The sequence below is a fragment of the Typha latifolia genome, chromosome 15 (assembly GCF_019914945.1).
Source record: "Typha latifolia isolate L0001 chromosome 15, TyphaL0001v2, whole genome shotgun sequence".
Taxonomy (NCBI): Eukaryota; Viridiplantae; Streptophyta; class Magnoliopsida; order Poales; family Typhaceae; genus Typha; species Typha latifolia.
In genome coordinates this window covers 8081627-8104660 of record NC_133100.1, presented here as the reverse complement: position 1 = coordinate 8104660, position 23034 = coordinate 8081627, and the positions used below count along the sequence as shown (strand labels likewise).

At 37.4% G+C, this 23034-nt stretch overlaps 4 protein-coding genes across 4 annotated transcripts; 3 read left to right on the top strand and 1 right to left on the bottom strand.

Annotated features, from left to right (window-relative positions):
• Window positions 1-24: 24 nt before the first annotated feature.
• Window positions 25-1646, bottom strand: LOC140801578 (NAC transcription factor 32-like). The gene is made up of 3 exons (XM_073156747.1): window positions 1435-1646; window positions 1058-1341; window positions 25-790 (listed from the first exon to the last, which is right to left on the bottom strand). The coding sequence occupies exons 1-3, from the start codon at window positions 1595-1597 to the stop codon at window positions 386-388; spliced, it is 852 nt and encodes a 283-aa protein (XP_073012848.1). The 5' UTR covers window positions 1598-1646; the 3' UTR covers window positions 25-385.
• Window positions 1647-7538: 5892 nt separating this feature from the next.
• Window positions 7539-12522, top strand: LOC140801777 (aldehyde dehydrogenase family 3 member H1). Its single transcript, XM_073157058.1, has 10 exons — window positions 7539-8032; window positions 8659-8727; window positions 8842-8938; window positions 10184-10390; window positions 10733-10848; window positions 10960-11064; window positions 11155-11327; window positions 11415-11505; window positions 11730-11879; window positions 12092-12522. Exons 1-10 carry the CDS (start codon window positions 7823-7825, stop codon window positions 12329-12331), a joined length of 1458 nt encoding a protein of 485 aa, XP_073013159.1. The 5' UTR covers window positions 7539-7822; the 3' UTR covers window positions 12332-12522.
• Window positions 12523-13430: 908 nt separating this feature from the next.
• On the top strand, window positions 13431-18420 carry LOC140801982 (probable methyltransferase PMT24). The gene is made up of 9 exons (XM_073157385.1): window positions 13431-13499; window positions 13830-15077; window positions 15164-15313; window positions 15443-15713; window positions 15787-15897; window positions 16189-16363; window positions 16457-16729; window positions 17130-17324; window positions 17886-18420. The coding sequence occupies exons 2-9, from the start codon at window positions 13860-13862 to the stop codon at window positions 18082-18084; spliced, it is 2592 nt and encodes an 863-aa protein (XP_073013486.1). The 5' UTR covers window positions 13431-13499; window positions 13830-13859; the 3' UTR covers window positions 18085-18420.
• A 1921-nt stretch (window positions 18421-20341) lies between these two features.
• Window positions 20342-22512, top strand: LOC140802201 (gibberellin 20 oxidase 2-like). The gene is made up of 3 exons (XM_073157643.1): window positions 20342-20865; window positions 21002-21323; window positions 22231-22512. The coding sequence occupies exons 1-3, from the start codon at window positions 20342-20344 to the stop codon at window positions 22510-22512; spliced, it is 1128 nt and encodes a 375-aa protein (XP_073013744.1).
• The last annotated feature ends 522 nt before the right edge of the window (window positions 22513-23034 follow it).

The window sequence follows — 23034 nt, the reverse complement described above, 5'->3', positions numbered from 1 at the left end:
ATTATCACCGATCAGTCTATGACGTCAATAACACCATTAACAATATTACCATTAATTATACCAAAACACAACGAGGAAAAAGCTCCCCCACCCCACCCCCTCTAACCCTTCCACTTTCCACATTTAAAATGCGCACCAATCTTTCCAGCCGCTCTAACAGCACAAGAATTAGCTGCTCCTAATCTCTAATTACCAAAAAATTTCACTTTAACTACATACGTGGTACATAGAAACATAGTACGCTAATCAAGGCCAGCACCCAATCCGACGGTCCTCACAAGTCCGAGTTTAATAATCCGACGACAGTCAATATGCCTGCCTGCTTGCCCACGCCGGCGGACGTTAGCAAAATTTCAAATGACGAGAATACCCTCTATGTCAGAGATTAAGACGGTTGATGGAGGTACGTGACGATGTCGTGGAAGGTGGGGTCGCGGAAGAACACCGCGGGCGACAGCGGCGGGATCGAGTCGTCGCCGCCGTATATATTATCGGTGAACCCGAGTGGGTCGTCCCAGTAGCCGACGCCGACGCCTCCCCACTTGGGCTGGCTCTGGACCTCCAGCTCGCACGTGAACTCCGGCGACAGCACGTGCTCCGAGCAGCTCGAGTCCGTGTACAGCCGCGGGAGCGAGTCGGAGCCGTCGAAGCACAGCATGTCGGTCACGCGCGGTGCCCACTCCTGCTTCGGTTCGGGTAGAACGGGTTTCGGGTTCTTCCGCTCCGAACCGGTTCGCTTCTCGATCACGCCCTTCTTGTTGTAGAGGCGGCACAGCACCCAGTCGTCCAACTGCAGAGCAACACGTGGAACCACTCGACTGGTCAGACCTCTAACACCATAAATACTAATAACTAGACGATAAAGATAATAAGCATATGGATCCGATGCAAAGTCTCAATTTTTTTTTTCTATTATTATTAGTATTTTGGTATTTATCAAGAACGCAGGGCCGAAATAAAAAATAAATAAATAAAAAAGTTGAAATTGAAAGAAATTGAGGAAGTTAAGTAGGGTGTTGTTTGATATGCAAAATTTCCCCAAATGATTCAAACATACCCGTAGATTATTATCGTTCTTCTTCTTGCGAGCGGAGCGGTCGACGTCGGCGAGGCGGTACTCGTGCATGATCCAATTGGTCTTCTCCCCCTTTGGCGCTTTTCCGGCATAAAAAACGAGCGCCTTCTTGATCGCCACCGGCTTCGGCGACCCCACCGGCTTATCCGCCCCGGTCGCCTTCCAGTACCCCGTCCCGGCCGCCCGGTTCGGCCTCGACCCGTTCGGGTACTTCCTATCCCTCGGAGAGAAAAAATACCACTCCTTCTCCCCATACGACGCCATCCCTAGAAATATTCAGAATCCAAATTGAAAATCTAGACATGATAATAATAATAATAATAAAATCCTCGGCCGTTTGATCTCTCGATCGGACTGACCTGGGAGATCCCACGGGTCGTATTTGTACAGATCGACCTCGGCGACGATCGACGCCGTGATCGGCTGCGCCGCGCATTTCCGGCAGAGGTAGTACGTCACTAGCTCCTCGTCCGTCGGATGGAATCGGAACCCGGGGGGCAGCTGCAGATCTCCGCCGTCCATTCCTCTCGTTTAATTTTCTTCTCGGGTTCGAGTAATTAAAATAAAAACTTAGGGAAACCGAAGCCGTCCAGTATTTATAGCCGAGGCTCCCAGGGGGAATCGTCAAATGGACGTCAGCCCCTCGCCAAGTTGACACGAAGATACCCACACGCGCCGGTCATCCTGAGCTGTGATACTGTCACCGCTTCCGTCATCCAATTTGGCCGCTCTCGCGTCCGACGTGGCTCTCCTTGTCGGCGACCTTTCAAGGGACGCGGAAGCTGGGCCGGGGTGGGAGAAGAGAATAAAAAATTAAAAAAAACAAACAAACGAAGAGGGATGACGTGGACGCATGGCGTCACCATCCAGCGGCGGCTGCGCGGATGACGTTTGGGTGGGAGGCGGTTTTCGCGAACCGCGAACGCGCGCGAGAAAGGACGCGGCGTGGAGACGAGGACATGTCTCGGCACGTCGGCGTGGTGAAAAAGTCTTGCATGGTAATTGGATGCCGATGACGAGGAAAACAGCAGGCGTGAATCGCGACATCGTCCACCAACTATATTGCACTATTTTAGATTCGAGATGCGCCACAAACAAAGCGAACAAATCCTCCCATGAATCTTACTATATTTGTTGTCGTCAGATCCACCAAAACAAGCAAACAAAAAGTAGGGGAAATTGCACTTTAACCCCCTTAAATTGCCTCAATTTCACAAGCCTCCTGCTACTTTCAACTTACAACTATTCATTTTGATCAAAATTATTATAGATATTATGATTAAAGCTTATCCAAATTTTTATAATTTTGTCTCTAATATTGATTTTAAAATTCGACCTCTAATTTAACTAACTATAATAAAAAATAATAATAGTTGTACTTTAATTAATTAAGATCACATGAGGGGTTAAGTATATTAAGTTTTATGAAATTAAGCTAAACCTCCTGAGGGTAACATTAAAATAACCTATTTATTTATTTATTATTTTATCACTGTCCTATCAAATAATGATGCTGGCTAACCAATATTTATTTATAGTGTTATTATTTTCTATCAGATGTCAACTACCCAATGAGATTCATTAGAAATATTCAGGGGATCTCTGGTAAGCTCTCTAATTATTATGGTTTTGATTATTTTTAATTATTATTATTATTGTCTTCAGCTCCTACTGATCCTGTTGCAAGAACTAGTTGCAGTCAGAGTACTTGTCGCACTTATACTATTCACGTACTGTTCATGGCCACTTAGAAGCTGCCAAGTATTTGATTGTAGGAGATTCCTACAGTCAAGGCTAAAGATGGTTTTTAAGATGGTTAGTATGACCTTTGGCCAAGTTCTAAAGTTGTTTAATTAATGGAATCATGGATCATGAAGGGGCCAACTAATTAATTAATTAATTAATTAATTAATTGACCAACTTCATATTATGAAATCATATTAATTATGATGTGAACTACCAGTTTAGAAATCTCCTTGTTCTTGTCAAATGACAGCAGTCCCTGAGATTTATTTAAAGAACAAATTATAAATAACATCCTATATTTTAACTATCTTATAATTAACACCATCATTTTTTTTTTATTGTTAGTAAATAAAGCCTCTTATTTGCTATAAAAAAAAAATACTGAGCGACATCCTGTCTTTAATTTTAATTTTTACAAGCATATGATGGCCTGGAATTAAAAAAGATAAAATAGTTTGTTTATTTCAAATGGTGTTCTTATGTTTTCTAAATTATCATTTATCTCATTCGTCTAACATGATCTTTACGATTAAACAACATTAATTTTGAATCCATTGATCGTGCCAGATTTTGTAGTTTCGATGTGATTTTAGTGTTTTAGATACTTGATTTGAAAAAAAAAAAAAAAAAAAAAAAAACCAATCGGTATCTTGATCTATTTCCAAATTATTTTGGAGGCTTAATTTGGTTTTGTCATTAAGTTAAAACATAATACTTAATTATTTATCCATCAAAAGGTAGAGCATGGCTTGATATTTTTTTAGCAAATAGATGACTTTATTTGTAATTCATAACATAGTCAAAATATATGATGTTATTTATAAAAAAAAAAATCTTATTTAAAATGGGGGATAGTAACATTAATAATATTCTAGATACATTGGAAAACTTTATACAAGAATGACGATATTAGCTCTATTAAAAAAGTGATCAACTTGACAATGGAGAAGGAAAAAAAGAACAAACATATACTTAATATTTAATCTACTTGTTGGGTTGTTGTCATCTTTCCATTATTTTTTATCTGTTCAATATCACTATCAAATTTTTGTGCCCTTTCCCTTCTCCAAGTTGCATTTATCCTGTTTATGTTGTTTATATCTTTTGTTGCTTGCTTACATATTGTGTGCTATATCCATTTTGGCCCTCTAGAGTTATTATAACCTGATTGAGCCTGGACTTAAGTTTTTATTTTGGTATCTCTAATGGGTCTGGATAAGATTTAGGCCCAAAACTAGGTATTTGGAGTTGAGCCAATCTATCTTAACAAGGTCTGAAATGAATAGAGAAAATATTGTTGATTTCTCTTTCCCTAGTCTTGCAATAAATATTAACCCATATTTCATAAAATTCGAATGATATATTTTCATCCATCTTCTCTCCCTCTTCTTCCCTCGCCCCAAAGGATAGAAATAAAAAAACATAAAATCTAATCAAGAGTCTTGTACAGTTAGCGCGGCCAGATTACTTAATAGGCCAGTGGGTAGTAACAGGCTTTCTATCTTCTAACTTAAGACTATGGATGGGTGGCCGAATAAGGGTTTAGTTAGAATTCGATTCGACCCTGAACTAGACCCTTCCGACGCTCATCCGTATTCAAAAAGATAGGGGTGATGTCTTTGAATAAATATCAACTACCCAAATCCTTTCCACACATCTTCTCTCCCTCCTCTTCCCTTGTCCCACCGGATATAAATAAGAAAATGCCGGATTACTTATCGGGTTAGTGGATAGTTTAGTCCAAACCCGATACGATCTAACCCTATTTGACATGACTCAATCCGACCCGACCCAAGAGAGACCATCAAAACCTCACAGCTATCATCCCTCTTGTGAGATGAGATGAGAACTATTCTCTTGTAAGACGAGGTGAGAAGACAAAACGAGTGACAATAACCTCTTAACTAGTTTTTCAAATCAAATGAGGGGGGGCATCGTTGGAACTCGCTGCAGTTTCCTGCCGACGACGACGACGACTGACGTGGCGACGTGAAGCAGCCACGTGGTCGATTATGGCCCAAGGAATTGGTCGAAGCTAAAGCTAGCTAGCTTTTATCAAACAATTTCAAATTTAATTTAAATCTTTTTAATTAACGTCTCTTATACACCGCAGTGGCACTGCCTTGATTTATTTATTTAGGTTTTAAAAAAAACCAACTACAATAATTGAAGGTGGCATAGGCAACGGATCCTATGCAGAGTTTTTGACCAAACTAGTACTATTTCTAAATTTATTTATTTAAATAGACGACACATCAAAAACTTTTTAGATGAAAATGCTCAAATATTTGTTTTATAAAATACTAAACTGTTCAGTGTCTCTCTCTTTTTTTTTTAAATTGCTGAACAACAAGAAAAAAAATTTTAACTAAAATTTGGACGAATTATCATCCTTTTTTTTTGTTGCGATACCGAGCGTGGTAAACTGCAAAACTTTTTCGTTATAATTAAGATAGGTTACAAAAATACGATGCTACAGAGTTTTTTTTTATTTATATTTTTTGCTTATATCTTTCTCATTTGAGATATAATTAAGTTTCAATCAAAATTATTATATTCGTGTTTATTTCATCTTCAAAACAGCATTTTATGTGTCTAAAATGAGCTATTGGTTAGAAACGTCATGATTTGTGAAAGTAAATAGTTTAACATCTTAACGAGACGCTGAATAATTTAGTGTCTTTAACAACAAGACGCTTAATTATTCAGTGTTTTATGTCTATATTATTTTTCTAATAAAGCATTTCAATAATTATGATGATAAGATAAGCATTTTATTTACAAAAATAATTATATGATCGCCGTTTTACTTTAAAATGAGTAAAATGTTTAATAATTTAATATTTTTATTTAGTGCTACAGTGAAATAGACTTGTTTTGGTGAGCTTTTGACTATATAATACCACCTTTAAACTTATGTACCGAACAAACTTAATACTAAAAAGTGTCTATTTCACTGTAGTCCTAAGTAAAACACTAAAATGTTAAGCTTTTTTTTTTATTCAGCCAAAGTAAAATGATGATCATATTAGTATTTTTTTTAAATAAAATGCTAATCATATCAGTATTGAAAGAAAAGATGTTGAAAAATCCAACGATTTACTAGGAACAACGAATATACATAAAACACTAAACAATTAAGTGTTTCATTATAAATATATTAAATTATTCAACATCTTATTATGACGTTTTATTATACACTTTGCAGATCATTAATTTTCTAACTAATAGTCTATTTTTGAACATATAATATATCGTTATAAAGATGAAAGAAAAATGAATGTAATGATTTTGATTAAAGCTTAATTAAACATCAAACGAGAAAGATATAGATATTTAATATGAAGAAAAAATGTGTAGCATCATAATTTTACACTCAGTTATCTATTTTAGTTATAAAATATGTTTATGTGAAGACATATAAAAGATTTTTAAGTTGGAACGACTTAGTTTTTTTTTTCCGATGCCAATTGCACTTAGAGTCACAAGAAAAAAATTCGTAGCTCCTCTAAATTTACTTTTAAATTTTTAATTTTTTTTCAAAAAAAAACTTAATTTTTTAGTAATTTTAATATTTTCTTTTTGACTAAATAAAATACTAAATTTATTAGCATTTTACACGGGGTTACAAAGTAAAGTAAGGTCTATTTGAGTATATAAGTTTAAAAAGAGGGCTAGTTTGGTCAAAAACTCCTTTTAGTATTTAGCTCGGGCTGTGATCTAATTCGGTAAATAAAACTAAGAAGACAGCTAGTTTCGTCGAAAACTCATTCTATGCACAGGGTTGGCCGACATACTAAATCCGTGCATCCGTGTTGCACGGGATCTCCATCTGGTGGGGGCAACCAAAGAGAATCCGACAATAAATGAGGGCTCCGAGTCCAAGACGTCGGAATTGTCCACCCAAACGCAAGCAGATCGTCTGCAATCCGGCCGCAATGTTTCCGTACATCCCGAAACTTGGCGTCCGTTAATTGGCCACAATTTAATCTGCCACTGTAGGACTTCCGTGCAGTCGGGGGATGCAGACGATCGCGCATCCAAGACGGGTGAAGCACCTGATACACGAACAAACCTTCAATAAATGCCCTACTCCATTCTCACACTCGCGTCCGTTGAGTAATTCTAACCGACTGCAAGTCTCTTCTCACTGCATCCATTGATGTGGCATTAATGAAGTCTAAATATAGAAAGTAACCGGCTCCACTGGTGTCTCAATTAAATAAAAAATAAAATTATATTTTACACCCTCTCTATCAGAAAAATCTCAATTTATTTACAATCCGATTCTACTTAGATTAAATCTAAATCCATATGAATTATTGTTCAGCCCTATCTCGTTGGCTCTATTTTTTGCAATAGGTGTGGAAGTATTAAAAAGTATAAATAAAGGTATAAAATATAATTTTCCTTCAAAGATAAATATTTATATTTATCCTAGCACACGTTTGTATATGTGAAAAAAATAAATAATGGATGTACTCTCCTGTTAGCCTATCTACCCGGATTCTTCGCCTATATCATTGCTATTGCCGCACTAAGATTCCTTCATTTTCCCGTTTCTTGTAAACATAATATATAGTCAAACTTGATCCGCAAGTATTAGATTAAATGAGTGGAAGACTAATGCCACAATTACTTCTAATACAATTAAATGGAGAATGCTTTCTAGAATACCCAATTATTATATATATATATATATATATAATAGATATATATGAGAGATAGGGGATAGGATGAAGATAAAGTGAAAGAGAGTTTGTATGCAATGTGAACAGAGGATATAATTTTTAGTCCGACTGCTTTCCTCACCAACTCCAAGGTTTTGGAGAGATCCGAAGCAATCCAAGTTCTCCAGTTTTATGGTTCACTTCAACTCGCCTCTCGTTCTTCTTTGACATTTAGACAAACACGTCGTCTCCAATCTCCATCCATCTCATCCTCTCATCTCTTATATATATTCTCGAGTGATTGGAGGAAGGAGGAGGAGCAATTGTAACCATGGCAGGAGAGAGAGTCGATGCGGAGAGGGCGGCGGAGATGGTGGGGGATTTGAGGAGAATGTTTGAGTCGGGGAGGACGAAGGAGTACGAGTGGAGGATGGCGCAGTTGAAGTCCATTGCCAGATTGATCGATGAGAAGGAGAAGGAAATCACGGAGGCGCTCCGAGAGGATCTCGGAAAGCCCGAGATGGAGAGCTATCTCCATGAGGTTATTGATATTTTATTTTTTTTTTCTTTTTTGCATTCTTGTTTGGTTTCGTTTTTAGATTGGGTTTGTTTGCATGATTATGTGCTACTTGGATTGTGGAGGATTTGATGGGAGCTTTGGTTCCGGTGAACCCTAGGAATCAATTAACGGTGGATTGGACTTGGCTGGGGTTCTTGAATTACAGGGGTTTTGATACCATTTCTTGATTAAAAAAAAAACTGGTTCTATGTTTTTGCATGGATAAATTGATGTAACTTGGCTACTTTAGATTAGTTGCAAAAAAGAAAAAAGAAAAGAAAAAAATCTTTTGCTCTTATTGTTCTATTCATCGTATTGGAAGTATGGTTTTCTTGTAGAGTGTGCGTCTACTTTTCTTCGTTTGCCTGGTAAGTACTTGTGCTGTATTAATTGGTAAGATTTCTTGTCACTCTGTTGGGGTGATGCTAATTGAGATATGCTGCTTGATTACTTATTGACGTCAAATTCCATTTTCTCTAATTTGTATTGGAATTATTCGTAAATTTTCATGTTAACCCTTTTTAGTATTTCTTCCACCTGTTATTGCTTATGTTCCAGTAATGTGAACTGAGTTTTCCATTTACTCATAACCAACTTTCATGATGCAGATCTCAATGGCAAAGTCAGCATGTACATTTGCTTTAAAACAACTGAAAAATTGGATAAAACCAGAGAAGGTATTGTTTGGTTTGAGAAGAAATAACCCTAAACTCTAAACCTTATTCATGTGTCAGTATTCGTACTATTCTTCTGCTGAGAGCATTGATTTCTAAGTAATCAATATTTAACAGGTGCGAAGTTCTGTTACTACTTATCCATCAACCGCGGAAATTGTATCAGAGCCCTTTGGGGTTGTGCTGATTATATCAGCATGGAACTATCCCTTCTGTAAGTACTATGATCCAATTTATCTTGAAACATGTACTTATTTAGGGAACCTTTTCTTAAAGTACTGAAATCTGATATGGTCTGGCAAAGGTAGTTTCTTGAAGTCAGTGTATCTTCTGTGGCAAGAAGCCCAATTTTTTTTTTTTACTTTGAGGTTATGTTTATTACTGAAGTTTAATTTTATCTGTTATGCATACCTTACCCCTGTTACTTAGAGCTTCTTTCCAAGATCTGAACACCTTCCATTAGAGTTGGGAAGTCAAGGAACTTTTCTCTGCATAAGATAACTTTCCATTGTCAAAGTTTCTTCAACTTAATAGAAAAGAAATGTTCCTTCACTTTCATATTTCTATTCCAAGGCTGTGTTAGAATACACTTACATGCTTTCTATACTGTCAGATTTTTTTCTTTTGATATAGTTGGATCGAACAAGCTTTGTTTTGCTGGAATGCTTTCGTTTTCTGGAATAATTGTATCTTGCTTTACGTGAAGTTCTATAGCTTGTACATTGTTGGAGGCATTAAGTGAGCTTCCTGGGACACCACATGCGCTTGCTTGAGACTCTATATTGACAAGTTCTGTTGCCAAATTCCTGTTTCCTTCAGGCTTGAGCACTTTCCATTTAATCCAAGTCCTTTATAGTTTATATATGTTGCTGAAGATAAGTTATTCGTGGGCTTCTGACATGTTCCTGTGATTGATGAATGATCTTCCAGTCTTAAATAAATGTTATTGCACTAGAAGAATTGTGCTATGTTAGATCTTCTGCAACAAGAAAAAGAATCCTCTAGAGGTAGGAAATCTTAATATGCTTGTGCAGATCTTCCATAAAATGTCTAGAATAACATGCTTGTGTATATCTATTTAAAACAACTTTCCGATTATTCTAGGTGTACATAATTCTCTACCTTGTGCTTTCTCTTCTATGAACATCTTAATTTTTGTTGACTTAAGTATCTTTTAAAATAGTGTCAAAGAAATCTTTCAGGTGCTTCTCATTTACCCATTTTAAATTGTAGTTATTTTAAGGCTACCAAGGTCACATGATCCCTGGTATTTGTTGTAACTAGTAAGTGTCTATTATTCAGTTTCTAGCTATGAAGACATTTTGTTAGTTTTCCTTGTTCTGTGTCATTATTTATTGTTGAAATTTATTTTTGATGGTATCTTTCCTTTATGGAAAAAGTATATGTTATTTCAATCAGAACACCTAGGTTAAGTATTAACTGTGACTATTCTTTTCAGTGTTATCTCTTGAACCACTCATCGGAGCTATTGCTGCTGGCAATGTTGCTGTCCTAAAGCCGTCGGAAGTTGCGCCGTCCACTTCATCATTGTTTGCAAAACTTTTACCAGAGTACATAGACGAATCTTGCATAAAAGTTGTTGAGGGGGGCGTTCCTGAAACAACAGCTCTTTTGGAACAAAAGTGGGATAAAATATTCTATACAGGTTTTTACTTAATAATGCTCCTCACATATTGGCAAAAGGCATTAATTTCATAGTTAAACTTGTATCAAATGCTTGCTCTTGTTTTCCACCATCTGTTTAACAATGTTACTCTTCTGTTTAGCTTTCAACTTGCTGTACATGAGGCTTAAGTACTTACTACTTAGTAATCTGGATTATACTTTTAAACAGAATGTTTTCTGTTAGTACAAGTATGCTTTGTTATGCCACATTTGACAAATGTCGGAAAGTATACAGCCTATTTAAGGTGTTTAAAGAACTTGTAATCTGTATACATGTCCACGAGCTATTTAATTTATATCTGAGTGCTTCAAAACCATACAGGTAATGGAAAAGTAGGCCGCATCGTGATGACTGCAGCGGCAAAGCATTTAACTCCAGTAGTTTTGGAGCTTGGAGGAAAATCTCCTGTTGTTGTTGACTCTAATGTAGACCTCAAAGTAATCATCTCTCGTTGTATGGAAAATTACTGGATTTTGTAAACTGAAAGTACTGATAATTCACTTTCTCATGTGAGTGTTTCTTTCTTATTTTCAAATTAATGTTTGTAGGTTGCTGCTAAAAGAATTGCAGTGGGCAAGTGGGGATGCAATAGTGGGCAAGCTTGCATTGCTCCAGATTATATTATCACAACAAAATCTTTTGCTAAAGAACTGGTAGACTTATCCATGACTATGTGGAATTAAGTGGAGTAAGGATTTGATGACATCGTTCTATTTCTCATTAGTGGATTATGACTTTTACAGGTGGATTCTCTGAAGATAACTTTGGAAAGATTTTATGGGAAGGATCCTTTAGAGTCCACAGACTTGTCTCGCATTGTGAATTACAATCATTTCAGTCGCTTGACAAGTTTATTGGATGAAAAATACGTATCTGACAAGATTATTTACGGAGGGAAGCGAGATGAAAAGCAGCTGTAAGCGTCATGTATTAGAACTTCTATTTTGATTGTTACAGAAGTTTAAATGCCATTGAATCTCAACTTTGTTTTACTTTGCCTCAGGAAAATTGCTCCAACGCTCTTATTAGATGTTCCACATGATTCAGTAATTATGAAGGACGAGATATTTGGTCCCCTACTTCCAATCATCACGGTGAGAAATTCTCTTCTCACACAATTTTTTGAACTTGAGTCTTTCTTTTCTATAAACAAATTATTATTATTTTTTCGAAAAAGTTGCATAGGAAGCTAAAGCTGTTTATAGAATCACCAAAATAACCTTTCACAGTATGCTAGCTTCCTTGGATGGTAAGTATGTCTGAAGCTAGAGGGTGATCTGCTAAAGTTACCTGTGCATGTTTTGGTTGATTTAATTAGGTTGACAAGGTGGAAGACAGCTTTGCTTTTATCAACTCAAAGACAAAGCCTCTTGCTGCTTATCTTTTTACCAAGAACAAGAAGCTGGAAGAGCAGTTTGTGAAAAATGTATCTGCCGGAGGACTCCTCATAAATGACACAGTCTTACATGTAAGTTTCTGTTTAAATTTTTCTTTCACATACACATGCATGCAATCTGTAATTGATAGCACCGCAGAATCTCATCATTGCTCACTTGCATAAACCTGAAAAATAATGTGAACAAGCTTCATAGTTGAAAAAGATTTCTTTGCTCATCAATCTAATTAATTGTATTCCAGAAACTTAAAGAGACACAAATCTGATACTCATTTGCAATGCAGCTCGCCAACCCTTACTTGCCATTTGGTGGAGTTGGAGAGAGTGGAACTGGATGTTACCATGGCAAATTCTCCTTTGAAGCATTTAGTCATAAGAAAGCTGTCTTATCGCGTGGCTTTGGCGGGGAAGCTAAGGCGAGGTACCCTCCATATACACCGGGGAAGCAGAAAATTCTGAGGGGACTGTTGAACGGCAATATCATGGCCCTAATTCTTGCTCTACTCGGATGGCCCAGAGAATGATTAGTTAGTTCTTCCTACCGATGATATATGTCACATTTATTCAGTTGTTCGCCTGATATTGTATTATATAGAAACCCTGACTCTGATGTTGAAGGGCTTATACTTTAGGGTGCTTGCTTCTATGCTCCTCTTTTCTCTTGGCTTACATTATGGATTTCAAGATAATAAAGTTTTATTATAGATTGGATCAAGTTGTCAGTTTCCTGCATGTCACCTTTTCCTGTATGTCAAAAGAAAGCTTTGTTGTTTGCGAATGCACAATTAATTTCTCAAAATTATTTAAAAAAAGAGAGGTTGTATACGTAATTAAAATTATAATGAATCAATGCATTGATACATATATCTTAATTCTATCAAAATGGCCCAAAAAAGGGCATTTTTGTCGTCCGAACTGTCTGCCTGGCCTTAGGTAGACGTGATCATGAGGCTGGGTTTCTAGCACGTTATATCCGAGAAGCTAGCCGGGCCAGCCCGACCCACCTTTTAGCTATTTACTATTAGCTTATTATTTTAAAAATATTTTTGTTCCTCTATTTAAAAATAATTTATATTAAACATTTTTAAATATGTGCCAAAAAAATGTAAAACGATAGATCGGGCGGGCTGAACGGGCAGGTTTTCTGGCTGGGTCAAACGGGTAAAGGGCTAGCCCACGCCACGCACGAGTAGTTCGGACTCGAGCCGGACCAGGACTAGACCTAAACAGGCTCCAAGCCGGCACGTACGGGCTGCGTCGTTTCATCTAGCCTTAGGTAGGCAAGTTATGCTGTCCTTCAAAACAAAAACAAAAAAGTTATGCTGTCCTTTTCCTCCCACCACACTTCGGTTGTTATTCATTGTCCTACAAGAACAGTTTATCTTAAAGCGGACCTACCATTACGTACAAACTGAGCCCACGCGTGCATCGCCCATTGGTGAGAGGCCACTCGTTCCTAAAGTGTTCCCGCGGTTCAGATAATAGCGGGCGCCAATAAAGGCGGGCTTCGTGTGGCCGTGCCCATCTCCCTCCCTTTCTCTTTCCCCGCCATTGAAAACAAGCGGAATAGAAAGTCTTACTAGAACCCGAAGATTTTGCTATCTATTTTTGGAAATAAGACAAGAAGCGTTTAAATTCCTCATCCATCCTTATTCCAAACTCGAAGAATCCCTTCTCTTGTTCTCCAGGAAGGTATGGAATTATGACATAGTGAATTCTTTATTTATTTATCCCAATCGTACATAAATCCATCTGAGAATTTAGGTAGGAGTATTTGAAGCTTTAGCTAGTCATGAATCTAAGAAATTTTCCTCGTTAGATATAGGAGTATTCTATTTTCTTGGCAATGAGGATGTCTTGTTGGCTTATCTGTGGGATCTCTTAACATTGTGAATTCTCTGAAAAGATTTTGAATGATCTTTGGTGCTGGAGTAAAAATTTTCAAAAGTAGATTTTTTATTTTATTTTTTAATATTTTTTTGGTGTGTATGCGTTTGTGTTTTAATATTGTACACTTTTCAGATATATCAAAAGATCGTTTGTATGTGATAAATGGCTTTATTTGGGAGAAGCCCACGAATGGATAGTAGGAGGTCATCATCGTATTGTTCAACGGTGACTCTCGTTGTGTTTGTCACACTATCCTTGATTGGTGTTTGGATGATGACATCCTCATCGGTTGTTCCTGTTGACATGCCTTCATCGGAAAACAAATCTGAGATGAAACAAGAAGTTTCTATGATTGATTCTAGGATACCAGAGTATAGGCCGACAGACATGTCTAACAATGCATTGCAGGAAGAAGCAAACACCAACATGAATGATTCTCCAAATGAGAATGGTTCTGTTTCTATTGACGAGAACAATGTGCTTGGGAAAATGGTTGAAAACCCTGTTGAGATGACTGAAGAAGAAAAACCTACGAAGCCTACTGATGATACGAAGGATGAATCGTTTAACACGTCAAAAAACCTAACCTTTGATGATGAAAATGGGAAGACTGAGGGTGGAGAGTTGATCAAGGAAGACGGTGAAAATGCTCGCACTCAGGAGGATGTTCAAGATAAAAGCATGGCAGAGAACCTTGAAGAACCTACCAAAGAGAAATTGGCGCAGAACTCTGATGAAGCTGAAAATGATGAGAAAATGAAAAATTCAGATAAAATTTCTAGTGAAACTAAAGGAGGCAGCCTACAGGAATCTGCTGGTGAGAAGATGTCAATGAGACAGGAGAAATTAAATGGCATTGAACTAGAGGAAAGGGATGATCATGGCAACCAGGAGAAGGATGTGGAACAGAATCTTGGTGAGACTGGAAATGGAAATCAAACTAAAGATCAGATGGTAACTGAAGTGTTTTTCCTTGATGCAGCTCAGTCAGAGCTTCTGAATGAGACTGAGACTGGAAATGGAAACCAAACTAAAGACCAGATGGCAACTGAAGTTTTTTTCCTTGATGCAGCTCAGTCAGAGCTTCTGAGTGAGACTAAAACTCAAAATGGAGCTTGGTCTACACAATATGCTGAGTCAAAGAATGAAAAGAAATTGACAAAAAGCCAAGACAAAGGATACAGTTGGAAGCTGTGTAATGTAACTGCTGGAGCTGACTACATCCCTTGCCTCGACAATGAGGAAGCTCTCAAGAAGCTTCGGACAACTAAGCATTACGAACATCGTGAGAGGCATTGCCCTGGTGAAGCACCAACCTGCCTTGTTCCTCTTCCTGAAGGATACAAACAACCAATTACGTGGCCCAACAGCAAGGATAAGGTATATATGAAAAAGCATTGGATCAAAATTCAAATCTTTTCACTCCTTTTGTATGTATCTTCTTCATGTTCTTGAGATTACTACAGATATGGTACCACAATGTTCCTCATACCAAGCTTGCAGATGTAAAGGGACACCAGAATTGGGTTAAGGTTTCTGGAGAGTACCTCTCTTTTCCAGGTGGTGGTACTCAATTCAAGCATGGTGCACTCCACTACATTGATTTTATCCAGCAGGTCCAGTTTCTCTACACAGGAGTAGTTTCTCCTTGTTATGATTTGGTTTCTCAATTTGCAGTTGACTACCAAAAATTACTCTTTCTGATGCTAATGATTTTTACATGATTGTCATTTTCTCTATTGCAGTCTTTTCCTGATATAGCTTGGGGTAAAAGAAGTCGCGTCGTATTAGATGTTGGCTGTGGAGTAGCTAGCTTTGGAGGATCTCTATTTGATAGAGATGTTCTTACCATGTCTTTTGCACCAAAAGATGAGCATGAAGCCCAAGTGCAATTTGCTCTTGAAAGAGGAATTCCAGCTATATCAGCAGTCATGGGCACCAAGAGACTTTCCTTCCCCAGCCACGTCTTTGATGTTGTTCACTGCGCAAGATGTAGGGTCCCATGGCACATTGAAGGTAGCTATCTTTGAACTTGCGATTTCGTTTTTCACAAAGTTACACTTCAGATTATTGAGATGATAATCCGTAGGTGGCATGCTTTTGCTGGAGCTAAATCGGTTACTGAGGCCTGGTGGTTACTTTGTGTGGTCTGCTACACCTGTTTACCAAAAGCTTGATGAAGATGTTGAGATTTGGCAAGGTTTGTAATTTGATATATAACCTCTGGGCATTCATAATTTTGCAGATGGAGCATTGTCTATTGTACTTATCATGCTTTATGTCTGAGTTATACTTGAATAACTTATTTGCCCCAGATATTTGTTTTGTATGCCATTCGATCATATCTCTCATGAAGCTTAAGAGAGTACTATAATACTCATAGACCGTTGGATGAAAGATTATTAGCTTACTCATTGCTAATGCTGATCTTGTACAAAGTAGCACATCAGGCCCTAACCGCCCTAACTTATTTGTCTGGAAATTCTGTCAGCCATGTCTGAACTTACAAAGTCAATATGCTGGGATATGGTGAATAAAACAAAGGATTCCCTTAACCAAGTTGGCTTAGCGATATTTAGAAAGCCTTCCAACAATGAGTGCTATGACAAAAGAATGGAAAACAATCCTCCATTTTGTCAAGAATCAGATGATCCTAATGCAGCTTGGTGAGACTCCTGAAAAGAATATGCAACCCATTTGTTTTATTAACTTTTTCTTTTTTTCATATGCCTTATGTCGATATATTTTCACGCTTATAGGAACATATCTTTACAAGCATGCTTGCACAGAATGCCTGTGGATGCTACTCTGAGAGGGTCACAGTGGCCTGAAGAATGGCCACAAAGGTTGGAGGAACCACCATATTGGTTGAACAATTCCCAGGTTGGTGTTTATGGTAAACCTGCTCTTGAGGACTTCAAAGTAGATTATGAGCATTGGAAGCATGTTGTAAGCAAGTCATATCTTGACGGAATGGGAATCAACTGGTCTCGAGTGAGGAATGTCATGGACATGAGATCTGTATATGGAGGGTAAGCAAAATTCATGCATTTATTTGGACATTCTATAGCTAATCTATGATTGTCCATCTAATTAGAATATTATTCATCTAATATTCAAAACTCTGTGACCACTATCTATGTTTTTATTGTTATGATACCACTATTTCTCTGTATGAACACTCTGCTTAATATTGTTGTCACTTACCAAGTGAAAAAGAATTTTTATACATCATATGAGAATGAGTATGTAACATTATGGACATTCTTATAGTGTTTCCCAAATATGATGAATAGGTTATTTGCCAATAATTGTACAATTCAGTTTCTATAAATGATCTTGAGCTTCCTCTCACTAAGATGACTAGAAGTTTGTTCACCTAAAATCTTGCTTGCACACTAGCTTAAATTTCCTTTGCCTTGGTTTTGACAGTTTTGCTGCTGCTCTGCGAGACATGAAGGTGTGGGTTATGAACATTGTATCAATTGACTCACCAGACACACTTCCTGTTATTTATGAGCGTGGATTGTTCGGGATATACCATGATTGGTGCGAATCATTCAGCACTTACCCAAGGACATATGATCTTCTCCATGCAGACCATTTATTGTCCAAGATAAAGAAGAGGTGAGCATCATGTATTATTTCACTTATTTGTAAGATGACCAGTTACAGAAATTAAGCCTTTTTTTTTTGCTGAGTCTACTAACAGTAAAATCAACAGTGATGACACATATAACCTGTAGAAATCCTTGCTTAAAGATTATTCACATACCTGACTTGTTTGCATGAAATATTAGCATTGAACTTTTTTACATCAACAAAACTTTCTTTCTTGAAAGTACTAATGACTACATCCGATCCAATAAATGTATGAAGTATCAGAAATCATCTTATTAGTAGTCCTAGATCACTAAATTGCTATTATACTGATATGAATATATGGTTGGGCTAGTTAAAGAAGTTCATGTGCACTTACCAGAGGTACTAGATGTTAACTATCTAATCATCTACTCACTCAATTTATCCCTCCACAAGTTAATTTTTGTCTGTTTTACATGTTCCACTATTCCAGCTTCTCCACTAGTATCTTAAATTAGTCATGTCGTAACTAGTCGATTGAAACTTGGTGATGGAGCTAGAAAATGTTTCATCCTCCTGAGTCCAGACAATTATGTTTACTTACAGGTGCAGTATAGTGCCAGTGATCACTGAAATAGATCGGGTACTGAGACCAGAAGGCAATCTAATAGTAAGGGACAATGTTGAGACTGTGAATGAAGTTGAAAGCATAGCAAGATCGTTGAATTGGGATATAAGAATGACCTTCTCAAAGGAAGATGAGGGCTTGCTATGTGTCCAGAAGACACTGTGGCGTCCTAAATGATTAGAGAGAAGCATGGCAATGTCTTAGACTTGACCAGTTCCAAATTTAGGTGGTAGCTATTCGTCTTTGATAATCTCACACATTTTTTATGCTGCTAGTTTCCTCCATCTTGGTCCCTTGCCAAGAATGAGAAGTTATATTTTACAATTTGTAAGATTGATGTAAAAAATTTCATTTTTGAAGGCTATTAATTTTGCTGTATATATTGGTTACGCAATTCTAGTTATAAGCTATATATAGGGTGAAAATGGTCTGGATTAAATCTAACCCCATCCGGGTTTGGATTTGAGTTTTACCGAACATGAATTGAGATTCTCCTATCTATCTTAATATTGATATTTGTATTTGCATTTGGTGGATATGGATAGAGGTTGAAGTATAAAATTCAAATCAGTATTTACATATCATTTAGTTTAAAATATTATTTAAATAGTGGTGTAGAAGACCTTCTTATATATTTATGTGAATCTCTAATACTGTGTTTTGTATATATTTATTGATTGTGTGTAGATTTTAGTAATTATATGATAAATTCTCATAGATAATGAATATGGGCATTTGATATTTAATCCGAATCCATGGTTATAAGCTTGTAGTTAGTAGATATGGTAATTAAATTCACTGTCTAAATTTGTATCCGAAGAAAAGTAATATGAATACGAATATGAGTTTAGCAATTTTCTCGGTATCTAATCTTTTTTCCACCCCTGGCTATATGCCTCTACTTTGAAAGTTTTCATTACAATACATCAAAAAAATGCATCACAATGTTCTCTTTGTTGCCTTTCTCCTCTTAAGTTGTGTTTAAAATCTTCTATTTAAGCTTTCATGTTTAGGATTATAAGAATTTCTTTTTCAATGATTTCACCTATCCTATTCTGGAATGTATTCGAGTGTAATGTATGTGTATAGTTGTCAACTTACTTATGATTGCTCCATCATTAGCAAAAGGTCAATTTTGTTATGCAATACCACTCCTATTTTAACCTCAGAGCATTTTAGAAGGAAACAACAAGGGATAGGAACCCAAATAGAAGAGTAAAGGCTGATCTTTTCCTAGGTTAACTAATCGGTTAGCATACTAGTTAGCCTCTCTATAACAAATAGTAGGAAATAAAATGGAGAGGAGGAGTAGCATCAATAAGATATTTGGAATCCAATTCAACATTGCTAACAATGTTGGTGAACAAATATCACCTACCTTAAAAAGGACCCTTAATTAGTGAAAGTAAATTACTATTTTAGCCCTTACATTTGGGTAGAAAATGTTAGGATTTAGAAGAACATAATAAAGGATTAGAACCATTTTGCTTATAAACAAACCTATCAAAAGGATGATAAAAACACCCCTGCATCCATCTGTCTGTCAGAAAGTGATAGAAAGTTTTTAGCGAAGTCAATTATAGTATGTAAAAATTAAAAATGTTTGTAAAACCATATAACTATGGCTCTTTTTTAAGAAGATGAAGTAAAATGAGACAAGTTACTTTCCAACTCTGGCACTGGCATACATAAGGTGGTACTGGTGGACTTCTAAATAATTATTATTATTTTTCATCTTCCAGGCAACCAAACAGACCCATAAAATTAATCAAATTAAATTACCCTGGCATACATTGCCCTTTTTCTAACTCAAACTCTGACACTAGACAGCCAAGTAGAAACTAACAACCAGACTATCTACTGGCTACTGCTTTGCGTAAGCAATCCTCTTCACGAGAATATATATACGTACACAAAGATTTAAACGTTATCCTACTCACAGAAAGTCAAAAGTCTTCACTTCTTCCGTTACTCGTTACAACCAAGACTACTTACTACTCTTGCTTAGTGTTCCTAAAAATGTACCCTAAAATATTGTCAACATATATATATATATATATATATATATATATATATATATATATATATATATATATAGTTTTAAAACCGATCAATATTAAATATAATATTAATATTGAAAGGAGTGGCAAAGAGCCAGGGTTTTGATCCGGGAGAAATTACTTGGAAGTACGATTTTATCACTAACATTTTAAGTAACATTTTTAAGTACCGTTGGAGAGAGCCTTAAAAAAGATCAGATACATTGTAACTGACATAGTTGGTATGATCATATTTACAATACTACCCCTGTCCTTATCACTTAAAACTAAGTTACTATATTTGTCCGCTTTCTCCTTCCTTCATAACGCCACCCTCGCCTCGCGTCCCTCGATCACCGCGATACTCCCCCTGCCGTCTCCCACTATCTCTGGCCATGGACTTCATCTCCACCTCTCTCCTCTCTTCTCCTCCCTTACCCACCAAAGAAGACAACAATGGTAATGTCTTGTTCGATCCGTGCACTCTCGGGAATGCGGCCAAGATACCCGCCCAATTCATCTGGCCCGAAGACGACCGCGTCCCCTCCGACGAGTACCTCGACGCCCCGGTCGTCGACCTCGGCCCCTTCCTATCCGGCGACGCGGCCGGGGTCTGCCGCGCCGTCGAGGCCGCCAGGGAGGCGTGCATCGAGTACGGGCTCTTCCAGGTGGTCAACCACGGCGTCGACCCCGCGCTGTCGCGTGGCGCGCTGACCTGCGTCGAAGAGTTCTTCGGGCTCCCGTTGGAGGAGAGGATGAGGGCCCACCAGCGGACCGGGAGCTTGTGGGGATATTCTGGGGCCCACGCCGAGAGGTTCGCCGATAAGCTGCCTTGGAAAGCGTGCTTATCGTTTGGGTCGGATGGGAGCATCGTCGACTTCTTGGGTTCTACCATGGGAAAAGGTTTCGAGCCGATGGGGTAATTTTTTTTACACAAGATCACCTATTTCTGTTCCACTTTCACTTCATACTCTTTTACCATATTAATTAAGCTATTAAAGAACGACGATCTTGGTGTTTTACATTGCAACACGATGCTTGGTTGTTAATAGCAGAGCGGTGTACGAGAGATACTGCGAAGCCATGAAGGAGGCAGCCTTAACAATCATGGAGCTCCTGGGGATCAGTTTGAGGGTTGGTAGAGATTACTTCAAGGAATTCTTCGAGGACATGGGGTACATAATGAGGTGCAACTACTACCCCCGGTGCCCGGAGCCGGAGCTGACGCAGGGGACCGGGCCGCACTGCGATCCAGTGGCGGTGACTCTACTGCAACAGGAGGAGGTGGAAGGGCTCCAAGTGTTCACCAAGGGGAGTTGGAAGGTAGTCCGGCCGGTTCCTCATGCTTTGGTGGTCAATATTGGGGATACGTTCATGGTAATGAAGCACTTTCTACGTATACTTTCTCTTCTTCTTTTTTTCTGGGGTTTTCTGCAAATAAATCACGTATGTTTTTATCTTATTGCGAAAATCCACCTCAGTTTTTCATATTTATTAAAATATTCTACTTCCTCCCAAATTTTTACTGATAACTAGATTTTTTTTTAATGTGTATTGTTACTAATTAAGAGCGAGAGTTAATATTTACAAGAAAAATTTACAAACACACTCTACATTTTATCTATCTTATGATTCGTATTCCGTTTTTGAGAATTTTTTAACCTGATATCTCATTTTCTCTATAATTTTCGTATAACATCTTAGACAGTACTATAAAAGAAATATCTCATTATAATATATAAAATAATTTATAAATATAAAAATTACTACCGTCTTTTTCATCTTTTTTTTCTCTTTTAAAAAAAGAAGGAGAATGAGAAGGAGTAGAGGGAGGGAAAAAAGGAGGAAATATGGTAGTAGGGATGACGGCCGTGACGAAGGAGGTAGGTGGGGAAGTAACTCGGTAACGTTAGCTAGTTAAAATAATGTCGGGGTGTTAAATAAAAATTACAGAAGAAAAATAAAGGTTAGGTTATAAAATACTTAAAGACGGAGTATGAATCACAAAATAGAAAAATATAAGGTGTGATTTGTGAAATCTCTCTTTATAATTTTGGACTATTTTTTTTTACACATAGATTAATCACTCGTCTTCCAATTTATTGCGAAAAACCTCCTCCCTTCCGGTTATTAGTACCTCTCTGCGCGCTGTAAAATTTTCTTTCTTTCATTAGAATAATACGACGTTGGATTGGTGATAGAATTTTTATCGAATCCAAAATTTGATCCTTCTGATTATTACTACGCTCTTTTGGCTGTTAGACTGTAATAACATTGCATGCAGGCTCTGTCCAACGGCATGTACAAGAGTTGCCTGCACCGGGCCGTCGTAAACCGGCACGACGACCGCCGGTCCCTCACCTTCTTCGTGTGCCCTAGAGGCGACAAGGTTGTCCGCCCGCCGGAGGAGCTGCTAGCCCGAGACGGCGGGTGGCGGAACTACCCGGACTTCACGTGGTCGGAGATGGTGGAATTCACGCAGCGCCGCCACCGGGTGAACGGCGTCACCCTCCCTTGTTTCTTCGAACACCTCCTCTCCACCTCATCAGACCAAACCACCCCTTAGATCATCACTTGGATATGGATAGTAATCTAAGAGTCAGGCTAATAATGTGGTCAAAGTTAAATGAGCATAGTGAAAGTCTATACTCTATACTAGTTTAAAAGTGTGAGTTTAAAAAAGCCTAAGTTGTAACAGTTCTGAAGTTTTATTTTGTCAGGAGCCATGGTAATATGGTATGCTAAGAGTCACAAGTTTTGAAATAAAAAGGTCACCTTGAGTTTAATTTGTCTCCTATTTTCTAATAAATATGTTGGTGCTGACCTATTTGCAACTTACTAGATTTATTGATACTATTATAGATGAATACATACTCATCTATTTAAGAGGAAACTAAACTATATTTTACTCTACCTGTGGCTAGATCTAAATTTATTTTACCTCTTATAATTTTATTTGTACAACTTTACCTTCTTATGATTATAGTTAAATTAAAATTCTTATTCTTTTAATTATGTTTAAGTCGAATTTAAGATAAAGTTATAGACAATTAAATAAATTATAGATATTAAATATGAATATATTTTT